This window comes from Staurois parvus, unplaced genomic scaffold (genome assembly GCF_062004578.1).
Source record: "Staurois parvus isolate SC_StPar_1 unplaced genomic scaffold, SC_StPar_1.0 ptg000470l, whole genome shotgun sequence".
Classification (NCBI taxonomy): domain Eukaryota; kingdom Metazoa; phylum Chordata; class Amphibia; order Anura; family Ranidae; genus Staurois; species Staurois parvus.
The window spans coordinates 3,509,611-3,525,264 of record NW_028318266.1 but is presented as its reverse complement, the minus strand read 5'-3'; the positions used below and the strand labels follow the sequence as shown (position 1 = coordinate 3,525,264).

General features: G+C 39.8%; 2 protein-coding genes across 2 annotated transcripts; both read right to left on the bottom strand.

The window, feature by feature from the left end:
- Positions 1-544: 544 nt before the first annotated feature.
- On the bottom strand, positions 545-5,335 carry LOC149452570 (olfactory receptor 1468-like). Its single transcript, XM_089689262.1, has 2 exons — positions 5,327-5,335; positions 545-1,495 (listed from the first exon to the last, which is right to left on the bottom strand). The coding sequence occupies exons 1-2, from the start codon at positions 5,333-5,335 to the stop codon at positions 545-547; spliced, it is 960 nt and encodes a 319-aa protein (XP_089545388.1).
- Positions 5,336-12,572: 7,237 nt separating this feature from the next.
- LOC149452569 (olfactory receptor 1468-like) lies at positions 12,573-13,535 on the bottom strand. Its single transcript, XM_089689261.1, has one exon. The coding sequence runs from the start codon at positions 13,533-13,535 to the stop codon at positions 12,573-12,575; it is 963 nt and encodes a 320-aa protein (XP_089545387.1).
- Positions 13,536-15,654: the final 2,119 nt, after the last annotated feature.

The following is a 15,654-nucleotide window of genomic DNA, read 5'->3' as shown; positions in this document are numbered from 1 at the left end:
ACAGGGGTTTCTAGCTCTCCTGACAGGGCTCTGTCTTCAAACAGCAGCAACTGCACCAACTCCAACTCTCACCATCTCCTGCTTTCACCAGCCCATCATTATAAGGGCTGTGTTCACCTGGGCACTCACCATGTTGGTTGTTCACAAACCTGGACACTGGGTTAGAGATTCCATCCCACCCAAGACTCTTTGGAATCTCCAAACTATGGAACCCCCATCCAGAAATACCAAAATCCAGGGAAAGCTGCCAGAGCAAGTCCGCATAAACGTTCCATAGTCCTGCACGTGCAAACCTTGTGCCCTTTTCCTGACCAACTCCACAGTGAAGCCACGCACTGTCACACCATCCTCACACAGGCCCTGAAATTTGAGCTGACATTTGGCTAAAAAGTGTACGTCTTGGCTTCTATGAGTTTACCATTTACACTCTTTACAGATGATTTGGTTATTACCTCTTTCCAACTATGACTTTAACAAATGTCAATATGACCTAAAAGGGTAACATACCAAAATCTATACCTGTTTGTGGGGAATTTAGCTGTTTTTACTCTTTAAAGAACAGCAAGTGCACCAAGTGAGTGATCATTTCATCTAAGGATCTTTTAAAGTCGTTATTTCTAAGGCTGTATATAATTGGATTCAGCAATGGGGTGACCACAGTGTACAGTAATGACAGAATTTTGGTATCCCATGATGGGCCACTATGTGGTAATAGGTAAACAAAAACCATTGTAACATAATAGATAGAAACAACAGTCAGGTGGGAGCTGCATGTTGAGAAAACTCTCTGTCTACCGGAAATAGAAGGGATTTTAAAAATGGTGATTATAATATAAGCATAGGATACAATGATTATACAGAATGGAATGAAAACAAAAATAAAATTCAGTATTGCCACTTCAAGTAGAACGATGGTGGTATCAGAGCAAGACAGTTGTAAGATTGGTTCAACATCACAGAAAAAGTGATCGACAGCATTGGAACCACAAAAATGTAATTGTGATATGGTTATAGTGGGAATCAATGTTAATAAAGCAATTAAAACCCAACATGTGATGACAACTGTGTAGCAGAACTGGAAGTTCATTGTTAAGTTATAATGTAATGGTTTACAGATGGCCACATATCTGTCATAACACATCACTGTCAGAAGAAGACACTCAAAACCTTCAGAAACACCAAAAAAATAAAACTGAGTTATGCACTCAGGAAATGATATTATAGTCATCTTTGTCAAAACAACATGGAGCGTATTAGGAAGAATGTCAGTTGCCAATAAGATATCTGTTACAGACAGCTGGGACAGGAAGATGTACATGGGAGAATGGAGGGTTTTACTATAGGAGACCAATATGATGATCAGGAGGTTTCCACATATTGTTACACAATATATCATAAGGAAAAGAAAAAACATAAAAAATGTTATGCTGTTTGGGATCTGAAGTCCTAAGAGGTGGATCACGGTAATACTGGACACATTTTTTTTCTCTATAACCTGAAAGCAAAAATGAAATATAGAAAAAGCTTAAATTCGAGTATACAGTTTTTTTATTCAATAATTTTTTTTGAGACTTCGCAAGTAAAATATCCATACCATAAACAGTCAAAAGATCTAAACTGTACCCTACTCAGTCTCCACTATGTTGGAGGCAGTGTGGAGAAATAGGCTCTCTCTTCCACATAATTTGGTCCTGTAAGTCACTCATATCCTTCTGGAATAATATTTTCAAAGTTATTTCTGAAATAGTAGGCAGCATAATGACCAGACCCATCTTTGGCATTATTCCATATCAGTCTGGATAAATTCCCCCTAGATACACTGGTAGTAATTATTCATATTCTATATGCAGAAGAAAATAACATAACCAGACTATGGATATCGATGGTGACCCCATCCCCATCCAAGGTGATTGAAGATCTAAATACCCAATGCAACATGGAAAGAAGATTCTCAATTACACGCTCCCCCAACCTCAAATTTCGTATCTCTTGGGCTTCATGGTTAAGTAACAGTAGATGTGAAGTTCAAATCTGATAGTTTCAATATCTGGAGTATAACCTGGTTGAATTGACTGGATTAGTACATATGTTATTCTTACCTTCACTGTTTCCCTCTCCTTCCCCACCCTTCCCCATACCCTCCCCAATTTCCATATGGTTCTTAGTATACACGTTTTGTCGGAGATCACCTCCGCGATGGGCTCGGAGCAGGTGCAGTGCACCGCCCTGTGCAGGAACACGGGCACTGGGACCTGGCCGATCGCAACAAACGAGTTCGCGCATGCGCAGTAGGGACCACGGGCACGCGCGTGGCACCAATGACAGCGCAGGGCGGGATATTTAAAAGGCCCTGAGCTGTCATTCAGTGCCTTCTGGTCTTCCCTGTATCCTGTACCTGCAAACCTGTGAATTGTAATTTGCTGACCCGGATTGTGCTCTGACCTTGCTATATTCTCCTGCCCAGACCCTTGCTTTCCCTGACCTCTCTCTTGGATGCCCCCTATTGGATCTGACCTGCTGTTACTGACCTGGCATGTGACCCGACTATTCTTTGCCCGCTGCCTTGTACCGTACCGTCCTCTCTGTTACCGACCTGGCCTGTCTGACTTCGCACCTGCTCAGCCATCCCTCCATCCATCCATCCGTCCCTCCCAGTGGGGTCTTCAGACCTCCTCATATCAGGCTCACCCCCGTGGAAGCCCTCGGCGTATACCACTACCACTGACGGGTTTACCCAGTAGCCACGACCTGGTCTTGGGGTGCTCCAAGTCCATCCCCACCATCAGGGGCCCTGGTGAACAAGCCCCTTGGGACTTAGATTCCATGTGCTGGGGACGCCTATTCAGTGGAGTGCTAGTGGTACCGCCGGGTGGTCCTTTACACGTTTGTAGTAAATATATCTTCAACTAATGGATCTCTTTCTTAGACTAAGATTGTACTAAGATACTGTTAACTTTTCTTGTAATTTTACTTTAAAATTTAATAAAAAACAAGTTGAACATAAACAGTCAAAAGTGTGATTTTTCACATCTAAGTATGTTAGAAAACATGACATTGCAACAAGGTGAAGTGATTTCTGGTGGTAAAATATGTTCCAAGGGTACACTTAATGAAACACTATGACAATAAATTGTGACTAAACATGTTTTGTTCAAAATTGGGACAAAATGTTTGTTATTCTGAGATTTAGATGTATCTGAATCTCTAAATCACATTAGTAACACATTTCAACAAATCCAAAATAAATTATAACAAAAACAACAAATGAATTTGTATTCGTTTGTGACTTCAAAGGGCTTTTTAAGTTCAGCAATACTGTATGTGCTACACTCTGTATTGTTATGATTGACCAAAGTCGCAAGCAAGTTGCATCAAATCCTCAGGCAAGCCACAAAGCAACTCACAAGCAAGTCTCCAAAATGACATACCAAATTAATCTAGATCTTCTCAATTGATTCGGAACAGCTAATATACATAAGGAATCCAAATATACAAAATTAATTCTGAAAACAAATCAGTCTAACATGACAAATATGATGAAACTAAATTATTGACTTAAAGGACAAGTTCACTTTTCATCTGTTGATCACTGGTACAATGCTTTACAGGCTCCTGCAACAAAAAATAATAAATGCAAATTTTTTTACCTGCAAAAAAATTTGCCTTTAATATTTTTTGTAGCAAAAAGTGAATTATCCTTTAACAAATGAATCTGAAATAAAACAAAACAAATGTCTGCTACTAGTGAGAAAGTGGCAATTAGATCATATACAGTGGGGTTGATTTACTACAACTAGAGCAGTATTCCTCAATATGTTTTCAATTAAGGTACCCTTTAAAATTATGAACAGTCTCAAGGCACCCTCTGAAATTATGGACAGTCTCGAGGCACCCTCTGAAATTATGGACAGTCTCGAGGCACCCTCTGAAATTATGGACAGTCTCGAGGCACCCTCTGAAAGTATGGACAGTCTCCAGGCACCCTCTGAAATTATGGACAGTCTCAAGGCACCCTCTGAAATTATGGACAGTCTCGAGGCACCCTCTGAAATTATGGACAGTCTCCAGGCACCCTCTGAAATTATGGACAGTCTCGAGGCACCCTCTGAAATTATGGACAGTCTCGAGGCCCCCTTTAAAATTATGGACAGTCTCAAGGCACCCTCTGAAATTATGGACAGCCTTGAGGTACCCTTTAAAATTATGAACAGTCTCGAGGCACCCTCTGAAATTATGGACAGTCTCGAGGCACCCTCTGAAATTATGGACAGTCTCCAGGCACCCTCTGAAATTATGGACAGTATCCAGGCACCCTCTGAAATTATGGACAGTCTCCAGGCACCCTCTGAAATTATGGATAGTCTCCAGGCACCCTCTGAAATTATGGACAGTCTCCAGGCACCCTTTAAAATTATGGACAGTCTCGAGGCACCCTCTGAAATTATGGACAGCCTTGAGGTACTCTTTAAAATAATGGACGGTCTCAAGGCACCCCTTTCTAAAATATAAAAAACTATTCTAATAGTTTTAAATAATGCAGCAACATCCACACACGTAAGACACCCAACATTAGAAATGATTTGTTCTTCCAAAGCAAATACACTTTTTCACGCTGGTACTGACTAGTATTCCAGTGTTTCTCTTCTCCCTCAGGTATTTTCCATCACTCAGCTAACATGACCCCGGCACTGAAGGAGAGGAGCAGGGGAATGTAAAACAAGGATGCTGTGCAGGCAATCGATATCCTCCTTATCAACTGATGATGCCATTGGTTGTTAGGAAGCCAGTGACTAGAAGGTCATATTGATGCACAATGAAAATCTCTGGTTTTGTCTAGCTAAAAGGCAGGCTTGTTCCACCCACTGGCTTGTATACAAATTTTGGGCAATTTGTAGACATTTTGCCTTTGCTATGAATAAGGCTCTTGCTGAAACGCGTTAACATTTATGGATCTTACACTAATAGTTTGTAAACAAAAAAGAATTTGAATTAAGAAGCAACACAGTTGCCGGCTAATATTTTGGGAGAGATCTTGACACAAATGGATGCTTTAGCCTGAGCACCGGCCTTCAGTTGTGATTGCTTATTGAGTGGAGGAGCTTTTGTGAGTTTGATATATATTTTGCCTAGGCATCCCTGAAGAAACCTCAAGACACCCTAGTGTGCCTGGGCACCCTGGTTGAAAAGGGGTAAAGGGTTGAAAACTAGAGAGTGCAAAATCTGGTGCAGCTCTGCATAAAAACCAAACAGTTTTCAGGTTTTATTGTCAAAGCTTAATTGAACAAGCTGAAGTTAGAAGCTGACTGGCTTCCATACAAATACTTACCTGTGACATAAAGACCTAAAGCAATGAGCAAAAGACTGGGAATGTGAGAGGAAACCATTTGATGCCTTCAATTGTCGCTCACATTTCTAACTTTTCACCCCGCAGCAGAGAATAGTATTGAATATTGTTACCTTTATATATTAGTGGATAGAATTATATGGAACACTGGGATTAGAAAATTATATTTTCATGGGACTCATTACTGATATAAAGATAATTATGTTTCAATTTTGTGTTAGACAAGCGTTTTTATTTTCTATTGGGAGAAAGTCAAATCATTATTGCTCTAAAAAAATAATCAACCTTGATCATATCCCATCTTAAATATATCAATAGAAAGCCAAACACATTCTTGGGCACTTAAAGTGTTAAGTTACCTGTCACGGTATGGGAGCCTGCAAATTATTAATCCCCTTATTAATGCCTTGTATCACATGCCCTCAGTGTCCTGCTCTGTATTGTTCCAATTGTCCCCTGTGTCACTAGGCCAAATGGCCATATCAAATTACTCTGGGCCCCCTCCCTCCTGGCCAGCTGGCTGGGAGCTCTCTGCACACCTCCCAACCTGCTTTTCATCTATGCAGACAGCATCCCTGCTCCCAGGATGTCCCTGTCACCAGCCTGATTCTCCCTGGGGTCTAGTGTTCCCTTCCCCCTCCCGGTTGCCAAGGCGACCGGGAAGCGTCCTGCAGCAGTTTAAGAAGTGGATGCTGGGAGCTCCTATTCATTCTGGTGTGTAGTCTGAAAGGGATCTCAAGCTTCGGCGAGTCCCTTGTGAATAGACTTTGTAAGCCTACCCCAGCCTCACAGAGACCCCACAGGAGGGAAGAGGCAACCAGACAAAGCTTGCCTGCGATTGCGATAGACCCCACAGAAGGGGGAGAGACTACCACAGCCCGTCTGCCAGAGCCAGAGGCCACCCGCCTGATCCAGACTCCACAGGTACCTGCGTTCTGCTTCTACCCCTGGGAGACCAGGCACCCTGTTGGATCCGTGAGTACCTGCTTCCCCACTGTGTTACCTGAACTGTTGCGGTGGTGACTCCTCGCACCCCCTCCTGTGTCGGACTACCCCTGTTACAGGGACACCCCCTTGGCTCTCCTAGTGGACTATAAGTGGGTGGGGCCCCCTCGTTACAATTTAGTGGTAAATCCACCCTCTCTGCCACCCAACGTATTGAAGGACTGCCATCTGTTTGTCTCAATAAAGCTTTGTGAGTCTGCTATCCACTCTGTGTGTTCTGTCCTGTCTTTCCTCCGTTACATTACCCATACAAAAATAGTGTTCTTTGGCAAAGAACTTACATTCCACGTTCTTTATTATGCTACCATAATTAGTGTGCATTAAATTGCCTCCAGCATTGTTCCTTTTTCTTCTTGCCAGAGACTGCCATTTTGCTGAAGCCCAGAGACCCTGAGCAGAAGTAAATCTTTAGGCTTCATGTACACGAGCCTACCCTATCTACCGGTTGTGGGAAAACGCGGCAATCGCGGTACCATGGTTTTGCCAAATTTTGCGTTTTTCGGCGGTCAGCGGTCAAAATGTTCCTATCCTGATCTTGATTCTTCCGCGTTCAGGAGAGGGAGGTTTAACCTCACCTAAATGTGGCAGCTCCTAAACTCTGCTAAAAGCCTATGTGTACATGGACATGGAGTTGAGTTTAGGAGCTTTGACAAAAAAATGCTGAAAGCTCCTAAACTCGAGTTTAGGAACTACTTGTGTACATGCAGCCTTTTTTTATTTTCTTTATTTCAAAACCTTGTGAGAAAAAATTAGATCTGCAAAATACTCACCACACCTCTTTTTAAATTCCTTGGGGTGTCTACTTTCCAAAAAGTGGTCATTTGGGGGGGGTGCTATCCTGGCATTTCAGGGCCTCCAAACCTGTGATAGGTAGTGAGAAAGTGAAATGAGGAAGTTACACACCTTCAGGCTTTCAAAGTGGTCATTGGATTTCAGGCTTCTGTATATGGCTAGGCTCCCAAAAAGTCTCACACATGTGGTATCCCCATACTCGGTAGAAGTAGCAAAATGTATTTTGGGGTGCAATTCCACATATACCCATGGCTTGTATGAAAAATATATAATTTAAATGAAAGTTTTGTGTAAAAGAAAAAAAAATGTTTTTGCCTTTTTCCAAAAAAACAAATAAATCTTCAATGGACTCAATATGCCTCTCAGAAGATATCTTATAGATATAGGGTGTCTACTTTGGGGGAGGTTGTACTGTCCAGGTATTTTAGCACCTAAAAAATGTGATGGGCAGTCAGAAAGTAAAAGCTGTGTAAACTCCATTACTTATACCATAGTTTGTAGACGCTATAACTTTCACACAAAGCAACTAATATACACTTATTGGGATTTTTTCAACAAAAACATGTAGCAGAATACATTTTGGCCTAAATTTATGACAAAATTTTAGTTTTTTGAATATTTTTTATGACCGAAATGATTGGAAATCTCCCAATGGGAAGTACGCTTACCAATCCCTGCTGGCTACCATGCTGGGAGCACACTAAGTTGTTTATAAAGGTCTGCATATATGTGTCTGCTCAATGTTAAGGCCCACCCACCAAGAGGCCGCATATATGCATATGGCTGGTGGGAAGGTATTAAAAGGAGTTTATGTTTACAAATACTTAAAATCCTATGTATCTTGCAGACCAGTGAGACTCCAGAAGTAAGTTAGTACATTAACCAATGATTCCATTTATATATTTCAGGAAAGTCTTTTTCTTCCTCCTATTTCTGATCATGATATCAGCTGGTTTAATTTGCTGAATGTGGACTACTTGTCAAAACTTGGCCCTTTTAGATCCTAACAGTGCTAATGTCAGCAGCTGTCCCTGTTGGTCTGACTTCCTGTAAAGCAGTTGTGACTTTACATATGAAACACAATCAAGATCACATTTTTCTAGAGTTTCTAATTGAAAAATTGTTTCAATCCAAAAATATGGCTTTCTGTTGCTTGGAGGGTAAAGAACCATTCCGTCTTCTTGACAGTCACCATTCCTAGAGCTGTAGGATAGCTATCATCCTAGTTTTTTGTTTTATACAGGTTGAACATTCCATTTTAGGAGTATACTCTGGTCTAAATTGAAAACCTAAATGCAGGCAAGCTCCAGTACGCCTATGGCATCACTGAACAGAAAAGTATGTGCATGCTGTCAACAGTTGAATACAATATTTCTGTTCCTGTCCTGAAACTCTTGATTGTTGCTCTGTTTATCACTGTAGCTTGCCTTTTGTTTTTTAGATACTCTTCTGCTTTCCTGTAAACAATATGCTTTACCCATGTCACCTCCTACCTTTACCTTGGCCCTGATGTTTGAGAGGACAGTCAGATAAAAAGTCTCGACTTATAAATTTGGTAATAAAAATTTGACTATCCAACATTTATCGTAAATGTCTGCATGACCTGAAGGAGTAACATGCCGAAATCTATAAAGCATAGATGAGTCAAAAACCAAAGAAAAATTCATGGCCTTCCGTTTTTTGCATCATTAGCGTGCCAGCTGCGACACGTGATTTTCGTGTCACAATCGAAAGTGCCAGATCTGGCATGCTGGATTTTTTTTAGAAAAAGAAAACAAATGATGGCACAATCGTATGCACCATTTTCATTTTTCAATCTACAGAACGTTTGGTTTTCGACTCGTCTATGGCCTGCCTAGCTGTGTATGGGGTCCTTGGCAAAGAATGAGCATTTCACTTACAATACTACGTAACAATTCTGAGCAGTAACAGGTGATTTGGTAAATGTTCCTGTTCCAATGTTTCTTGCTCCTTCTGTAAATATCTGTTGGTATGGCCTTGCTGCTTAGTATTGATGAGCAGAACTTCCATGGGTTTGTCAACTTCAAATGAGTTTGGATGCCAAATCAGAACTCCATTGAAATCAATAGCACATACCCCAGAGGTCCCCCAAAATACCTAGCAGACCCCTAAGAGTCTGCTATTTATTGTAGAGGAGCTTTGTAGGGGTCTGTGTGTTGCCTTTTTTTTGTGGGGTTTTTTTTGCCAGCCAACTGTAATTTTTTATTTGTAAATGTAATTTTTGATGTAGCATATCCTATAGCAAGAATTTTAAAATATTCTGTAGAGTACCTCCAAAATTCTTTGAACCTGGTATGGATTTTAAGGGGGTACCTCATGCACAAAAATAAAAAAAATTGTGTGAAGTCCCCCAGGAAATCCATACCAGACCCTCTGAGGCTGATTTACTAACACCAAAGAGTAAAATCTGGTGAGACTCTGCACAAAACCCAATCAGTTTTCAGGGGTTTTTTTTGTCAAAACTTATTTGAATCAAGCTGAAGTTAGCTGATTTGCTACCATGCACAGATGCATCCAATTTTTCTCTCTCCAGTTTTAGTAAATCAACCCCTCTGTGTTTGTTACAGATTTCAAAGTGGGCTCTACACACACAAAAGCAAAAATCTCCCAAAAATCCCCCCAAAAAACTTTGTCTGGCTAGGAAAGGGAAAGTGATCATGTGCACCCTACCAAACCATACCAGGCCACATGCCTAGTAATTGTAGTGGTCTGTGGGTGGGGGGCTTATCGGAATCTAGTAGCCCCCTTTAATAATAAGGGGATCCCCAGATACCCCCCCATGAGAATAAGTACAGGGTACATAGTACCTTCACAGAAACAAAAGATGTAACCTGGAAATAAAGACACCCAAACCTTTAATGAACAAGATGAAAATGACCAAAAAAGTCTCACAATGTACATGCATCTCCTGCCCATTTACTTACCATGCAAGTGAATGGGCCTGAGTGACATCAGTGGCTGGTAAGTACACAGTGACAGCAAGCATTCACAGCTTCCTTGTCAACCATTGACAGCCAGATGTTGTCACATGTGTCCACAATGAATACCCTAAACATTTGGCATTCAGACGAATGCCTGAACAACCAGTGTTCCGTCCAATCAATTGTTCACACCAAACACTAAGCTCATCCCTATTCCTTAGCCCCCTCCTCTTCATAACAATAAACATAATGCTTAACCATGTTATTCTATAAGTTTTATGTGTTGGATGGCTAAGTATAGATTATGTATCTACCCATGTCTGTTCTTACAAAAATAGCACTAACAGTAATATAAGTACAAGTATATCCATAGAATATACAAGTATATTTTCAAGTTCAAGTTCAGAAAATATGAAGAAATAAATACAAGCAAAAAGCCCTGGCAGAAGCCTAATCCACGATGCCAGTACAAGAGAAAGGGTTCTTACCACTTAGCCACCTTCTTGCCAAAAAACAAATTAATGTTAATCAATTATGGGGGGTTTTTTTTTGAATGTTAAATATAAAATAGTCTTTCATATAGAGTGTGCGCATCATTGGATTTTGGTCATCGTCAATGGGAAATATATTGTTTTATTAAACGTTTTTGTAAATATATACACAATATCATAAACGTCAATCTGTCAATCTTGCAATGCCTTATGGGACTTGTAGTTTGGCAACATCTGGAGGGCCGCCAATTTGACACCCATGTTATTGAGGATGGTGGAGGCTCTGGAGAAGTCCTGGAGATGAGAATGGTAGGATGAGACAAGAAAGCTAGAGAGCAGGAGATCTTGGAAGGAGCAGAGAGGAATGTTTGGGTGATATTTTGATATAAATATGGTGATGTAGCTTGAGTTGTAGATGGCTTTGTATGTTGTTGTTAGAATTTTAAATTTAATTCACTGGGCAATTGGAAGCCAGTGGAGGGATTGGCAGAGAAAGGGGGCAGATACTTAGCAGTTCATAAAGTAGAGGAGTCTGGCAGCAGCATTCATGATAGACTAAAACAAAAAGAAAGAATGGCACTGGAGAAATATTAAGTGCTAGAGTCTATGAACAGTTCATGCAAAAAGTCCAGTCGATAATAATTGCAGAATCAGTGGAGGCACCCTTCAGGGTGAATCCTGGGCTCTGTAAGTATAGAAAGAAGGAACAGAGGGACCAGATTAAGTGCAGCACAGAAAAAAAATTGGGTTTATTAAACTTGCGACCTCAGCCAGGTCTGAGGAGGAACATCCATAGCACCAGGCTCTCCGGCTGACATCACTACCGGTCCAGCACCATCTTGCATTCCATATTGGTCATCACAGTGATCGGCCACTTTCCAGTGTTCCACCTCCACTGCTGGACTGTGTTATGGCTGCAACATTATTCAGGACCACACAGGAGACTCCTGTGGATGTATAGACATTGCCTGTTATTTCTACAAACCAGTGAGCTACTAATTCGCATGTTTTAATAAACCCAACTTGTTTTTATGCTGCACTTAGTCTGTGGCCTCTCTATTCCTTCTTTTTATACCTACAGAGCCCAAGATTCACACTTAAGTCTATCATTCGTGATAGACGGAAGAAAGGATGGTCTATAGTATGGCTATTATTATTATTATTATACAGTATTTATAAAGCGCCAATGGTTCGCTCAGCGCTGTACATTACCGAGGGGGACAGAACATGTGACAGAACAATACCAATAGAATGCAAAACATGAGGGGATCGAGGGCCCTGCTCTTTCGAGCTTACAATCTAGGAGGGAGGGGATGGTGGCACAGGAGGAGATAGCTGTGGGGGATGGAGTGGTAGGAAGAGTGGAGGAGGTCGGCAAGTTAGCAGGGGGTGGGGTAGGCTTCCCTGAAGAGATGGGTTTTCAGGGTGCGCCTAAAGGAGAATGAGAAGGGAGTTGCAATAGTTAAGGTGAGAGATAACAAGGGATTGAATGAGTAGCTTGGTGGTTTTATTAGTTAAAAACTGGAAACTTTTAGAGATGTTATGAAGGTGTAGTGTACAAGCTTTTGATAATGATTGGGTTTGGGGCTGAAAGGACAGGTCAGAGTCTAGGATTACACCTAGTACCCTAGGGGAGGGACTGACAATTATATTATTGATCTTTATGGAAAAGTCAGGAAGGAGGGCAGGGACGGGAGATGAGGGGGAATGTTCCAAGCATGGTTTTAGAAAGATTTAGTTTGAAGAAGTGCTGTGACATCCATGTAGTTTGTCTTATTATTATATTATTTCCCAACAGTCCTAACCAGGGGCGGACTGACCATTTGGAAACTCGGGCACTGCCCGAGGGCCCGGGGTCAGTAGGAAAAAGCCAATTAAGCAGGTTGATCACTATTACTAATTATTATTATTGTCAATATATACAGTATATATACTACAACATGCTATATTTATTATCACTTAGTCCTGCAGAACAGCTTGAATTGAGTACAGATTTTATTATTTACTGAAAAGCAAATGCAAACAGTGGTTGACAATTTTATCTACACTTCTTTTAAAATCTTTATTCCTTAGGCTGTATATAATTGGATTCAGCAGTGGCGTGACAACGGTGTACATTAAAGCAAGAATTTTGGTATCCCGCGATGGTCCGCTTTGAGGTAATAAGTAAACACAAACCATTGTAACATAAAAAATAGAAACAACAGTCAGGTGGGAGCTGCATGTCGAGAAAACTCTCTGTCTGCCTGTAATGGATGGGATTTTGAAAATGGTGATTATAATATAAGCATAGGATACAATGATTATACAGAATGGAATAAAAACAAAAACAAAATTCAGTATCGTCACTTCAAGTAGAACGATGGTGGTATCAGAGCAAGACAGTTGTAAGATTGGTTCAAGATCACAGAAAAAGTGATCGACAGCATTGGAACCACAAAAATGTAACTGTGATATGGTTATAGTGGGAATCAATGATAATATAGCAATTAAAACCCAACATGTGATGACAACTGTGTAGCAGAACTGGAAGTTCATTTTTACATTATAATGCAATGGTTTACAGATGGCCACATATCTGTCATAACACATCACTGTCAGAAGAAGACACTCAAGACCTTCAGAAACACAAAAAATGTAAAACTGGGTGACGCATTCAGAAAATGATATCATGGTCTCCTTCATCAAAACAGTATGGAGCATGTTGGGAAGAATATCGGTTGCCAGTAGGATATCCGCTACAGAAAGATGGGAGAGAAAGAAGTACATGGGAGATTGGAGGGGTTTGCTATAGGAGACCAGGTTGATGATCAGGAGGTTTCCACATATTAACACACAATAAATCATAAGGAAAAGAACAAATATGAACAACCTTATACTCTGTGGAATCTGAAGTCCCAAAAGGTGAATCATGGAAATACTGGACACATTTTTCTTCTCCACAATCTGATGATAAACCATAAAATGAATAGAATTAGGTTAGTTTAGTGAAGTAAAAATATTTGATTTATTTTCTTTTTTGGAGGAGGAATATTTCAAACTGCAAAATGGTCAACAGTTTTGTAATACAAATTTAATTATATTGAATTAAATTAAAATTTAAAAGCAGACCTACAATCAGAACATACTTTATACCTGCATGTTCACCGACTTCTCTAATTTGCTTTCTGCCATCAGCAAATTGTAAAAATATCATCCAAACACTTTCTTGTGACATAAAACTCCAAAGCAATGAGCAAGGTACTAGAAATGTGAAAGGCAACCCTGGACTTAGACTGGAAACAGCAGATGATTGTATTAAATGTTGTTGCTTTTATACTTTAGTAGATAGAATTATATGAAGCACTGGGATTAGAAGTTTCATGGGATTCATTATAACTGATAATGGATATAGGAAATTATTTTTAGATTTCTATTTTCTTTCAGATAACTTTCATTATTGTCTATCAGAAGTACAGTAAATCAAGTCTTTAGGCAAGTAAATTCAGATCATTTAATAACATGGGTACATATCTTGCATTTTTGCATGAAATAAAAAGTAAATATTCAACTATAAAAAAATTAAATATTCAACTATAACCTAATTTGTTTAACTTTGTATCTTTTAAAGAGTCACAATTATGTTTTTGACATTCTATGGATGGATTAGTTGGGATCTGTTCAGAGTTTATTTTCCCAAACCTATCATAAGCAAACAAATATTTAATCTTTTATTTCACATAAAAAATAAATACAATTTATTATATCATATAGTGAAACAGTTACCTGAATCTGTATGGATGCAGCATCTGGTGCTTGAATCAGGAAGATGGCCAAGGGGAAACAAAAAAAAAGACCTAGGAAAAATAGCAGGCACCAGGGGAGGACTGACCATTTGGAAACTCGGGCACTGCCCGAGGGCCTGGGGTCAGTAGGGGGCCCCACGAGATGCCCCTGGAACCTTTTTCATAGGCTTTTTTGAGTTTGGGCAAGGACACAGAGGCCCCATGATCCCCTATTACCCGGGGGCCCCATGAGTTGTCAGTCCGCCCCTGGCAGGCACTGTGTTTATTACAGGTTGCAGTTGCTATGGACCACTAGAAAGTAACTTCAGCTGGCTCAGTGGCAGTGATAACATCATAGGAAATGTTAAGTGGGCATGGCAATGCATTTCAGGGCAGGGACCCCTTTCTCAAGTCTTCTCAGCTGTGACAAGGAGCCTTTATTTGTATGAGAGGTGTGCACTGACCAGCAGTCATCAAGGAGGAAAAACATTGCTAATCCATTAGCAATAACATAAAAAGAAAAATCATAATGGCAAACATAGGAATGTAAACACTACGAATAATAATAATAATAATCCTTGTCATAAAAACAGTCAATAGGGTGAACAAAATGTTTTAAAAGATATAAATGTGGAAACAAGATATGGATATGTCATTTGCACATACTCGCTAAATATCACAGAAAAACATACCAGAAAAACAAAAATGTACCACTGAAAATATAAAAACAAACCAAATCCTATGTGTTCAAGTTTGGAAAGGTTAGACCTGTCGGAAAATGTCTGAACAATTAATCTAACCAACTATATTGCTCGTTTAATCAATCGATGAACAACAGTGCCTCCAATTACAAAAATAGTTTATACAAATTCATTAAACTGACTTAATTAATTATTTTCCATACTCTTCGCCCTTGCAGAAATTCTTTGAATAATACAGTAAGATGGGTGTAGGTATGGACTGAGAGTATCAAAAATAAATGATTTGATAAAAGTCGCTTTACAAACACCACAAATAATAGTCAGATTGGTACATGCATTGACACTAAGATATTTGCAACAAAGTTCTAAAATTATCTGTTACAGAAGAGTATATATATATATATATATATATATATACATTGTATTCAATTTAATAACACTGTTTTGGGCATAAAATTAGCTAATCTTACATAATTTTGGGGTGCTGAAAACGAAAATGACCCTAAAAAATGTTGATTGGCTCTAGTTTCCATGATATATTCACCCATCTAATGACGTAAGCCATTCAAAATTATGATGCAACTTCAGCTGCATATTGCGCAATTGATACTGGTG

Coding starts and splice junctions, on each gene's coding strand:
- LOC149452569 (XM_089689261.1), bottom strand. CDS start 13,535: ATGGTTTATCATCAGATTGTGGAGAAGAAAAATGTGTCCAGTATTTCC.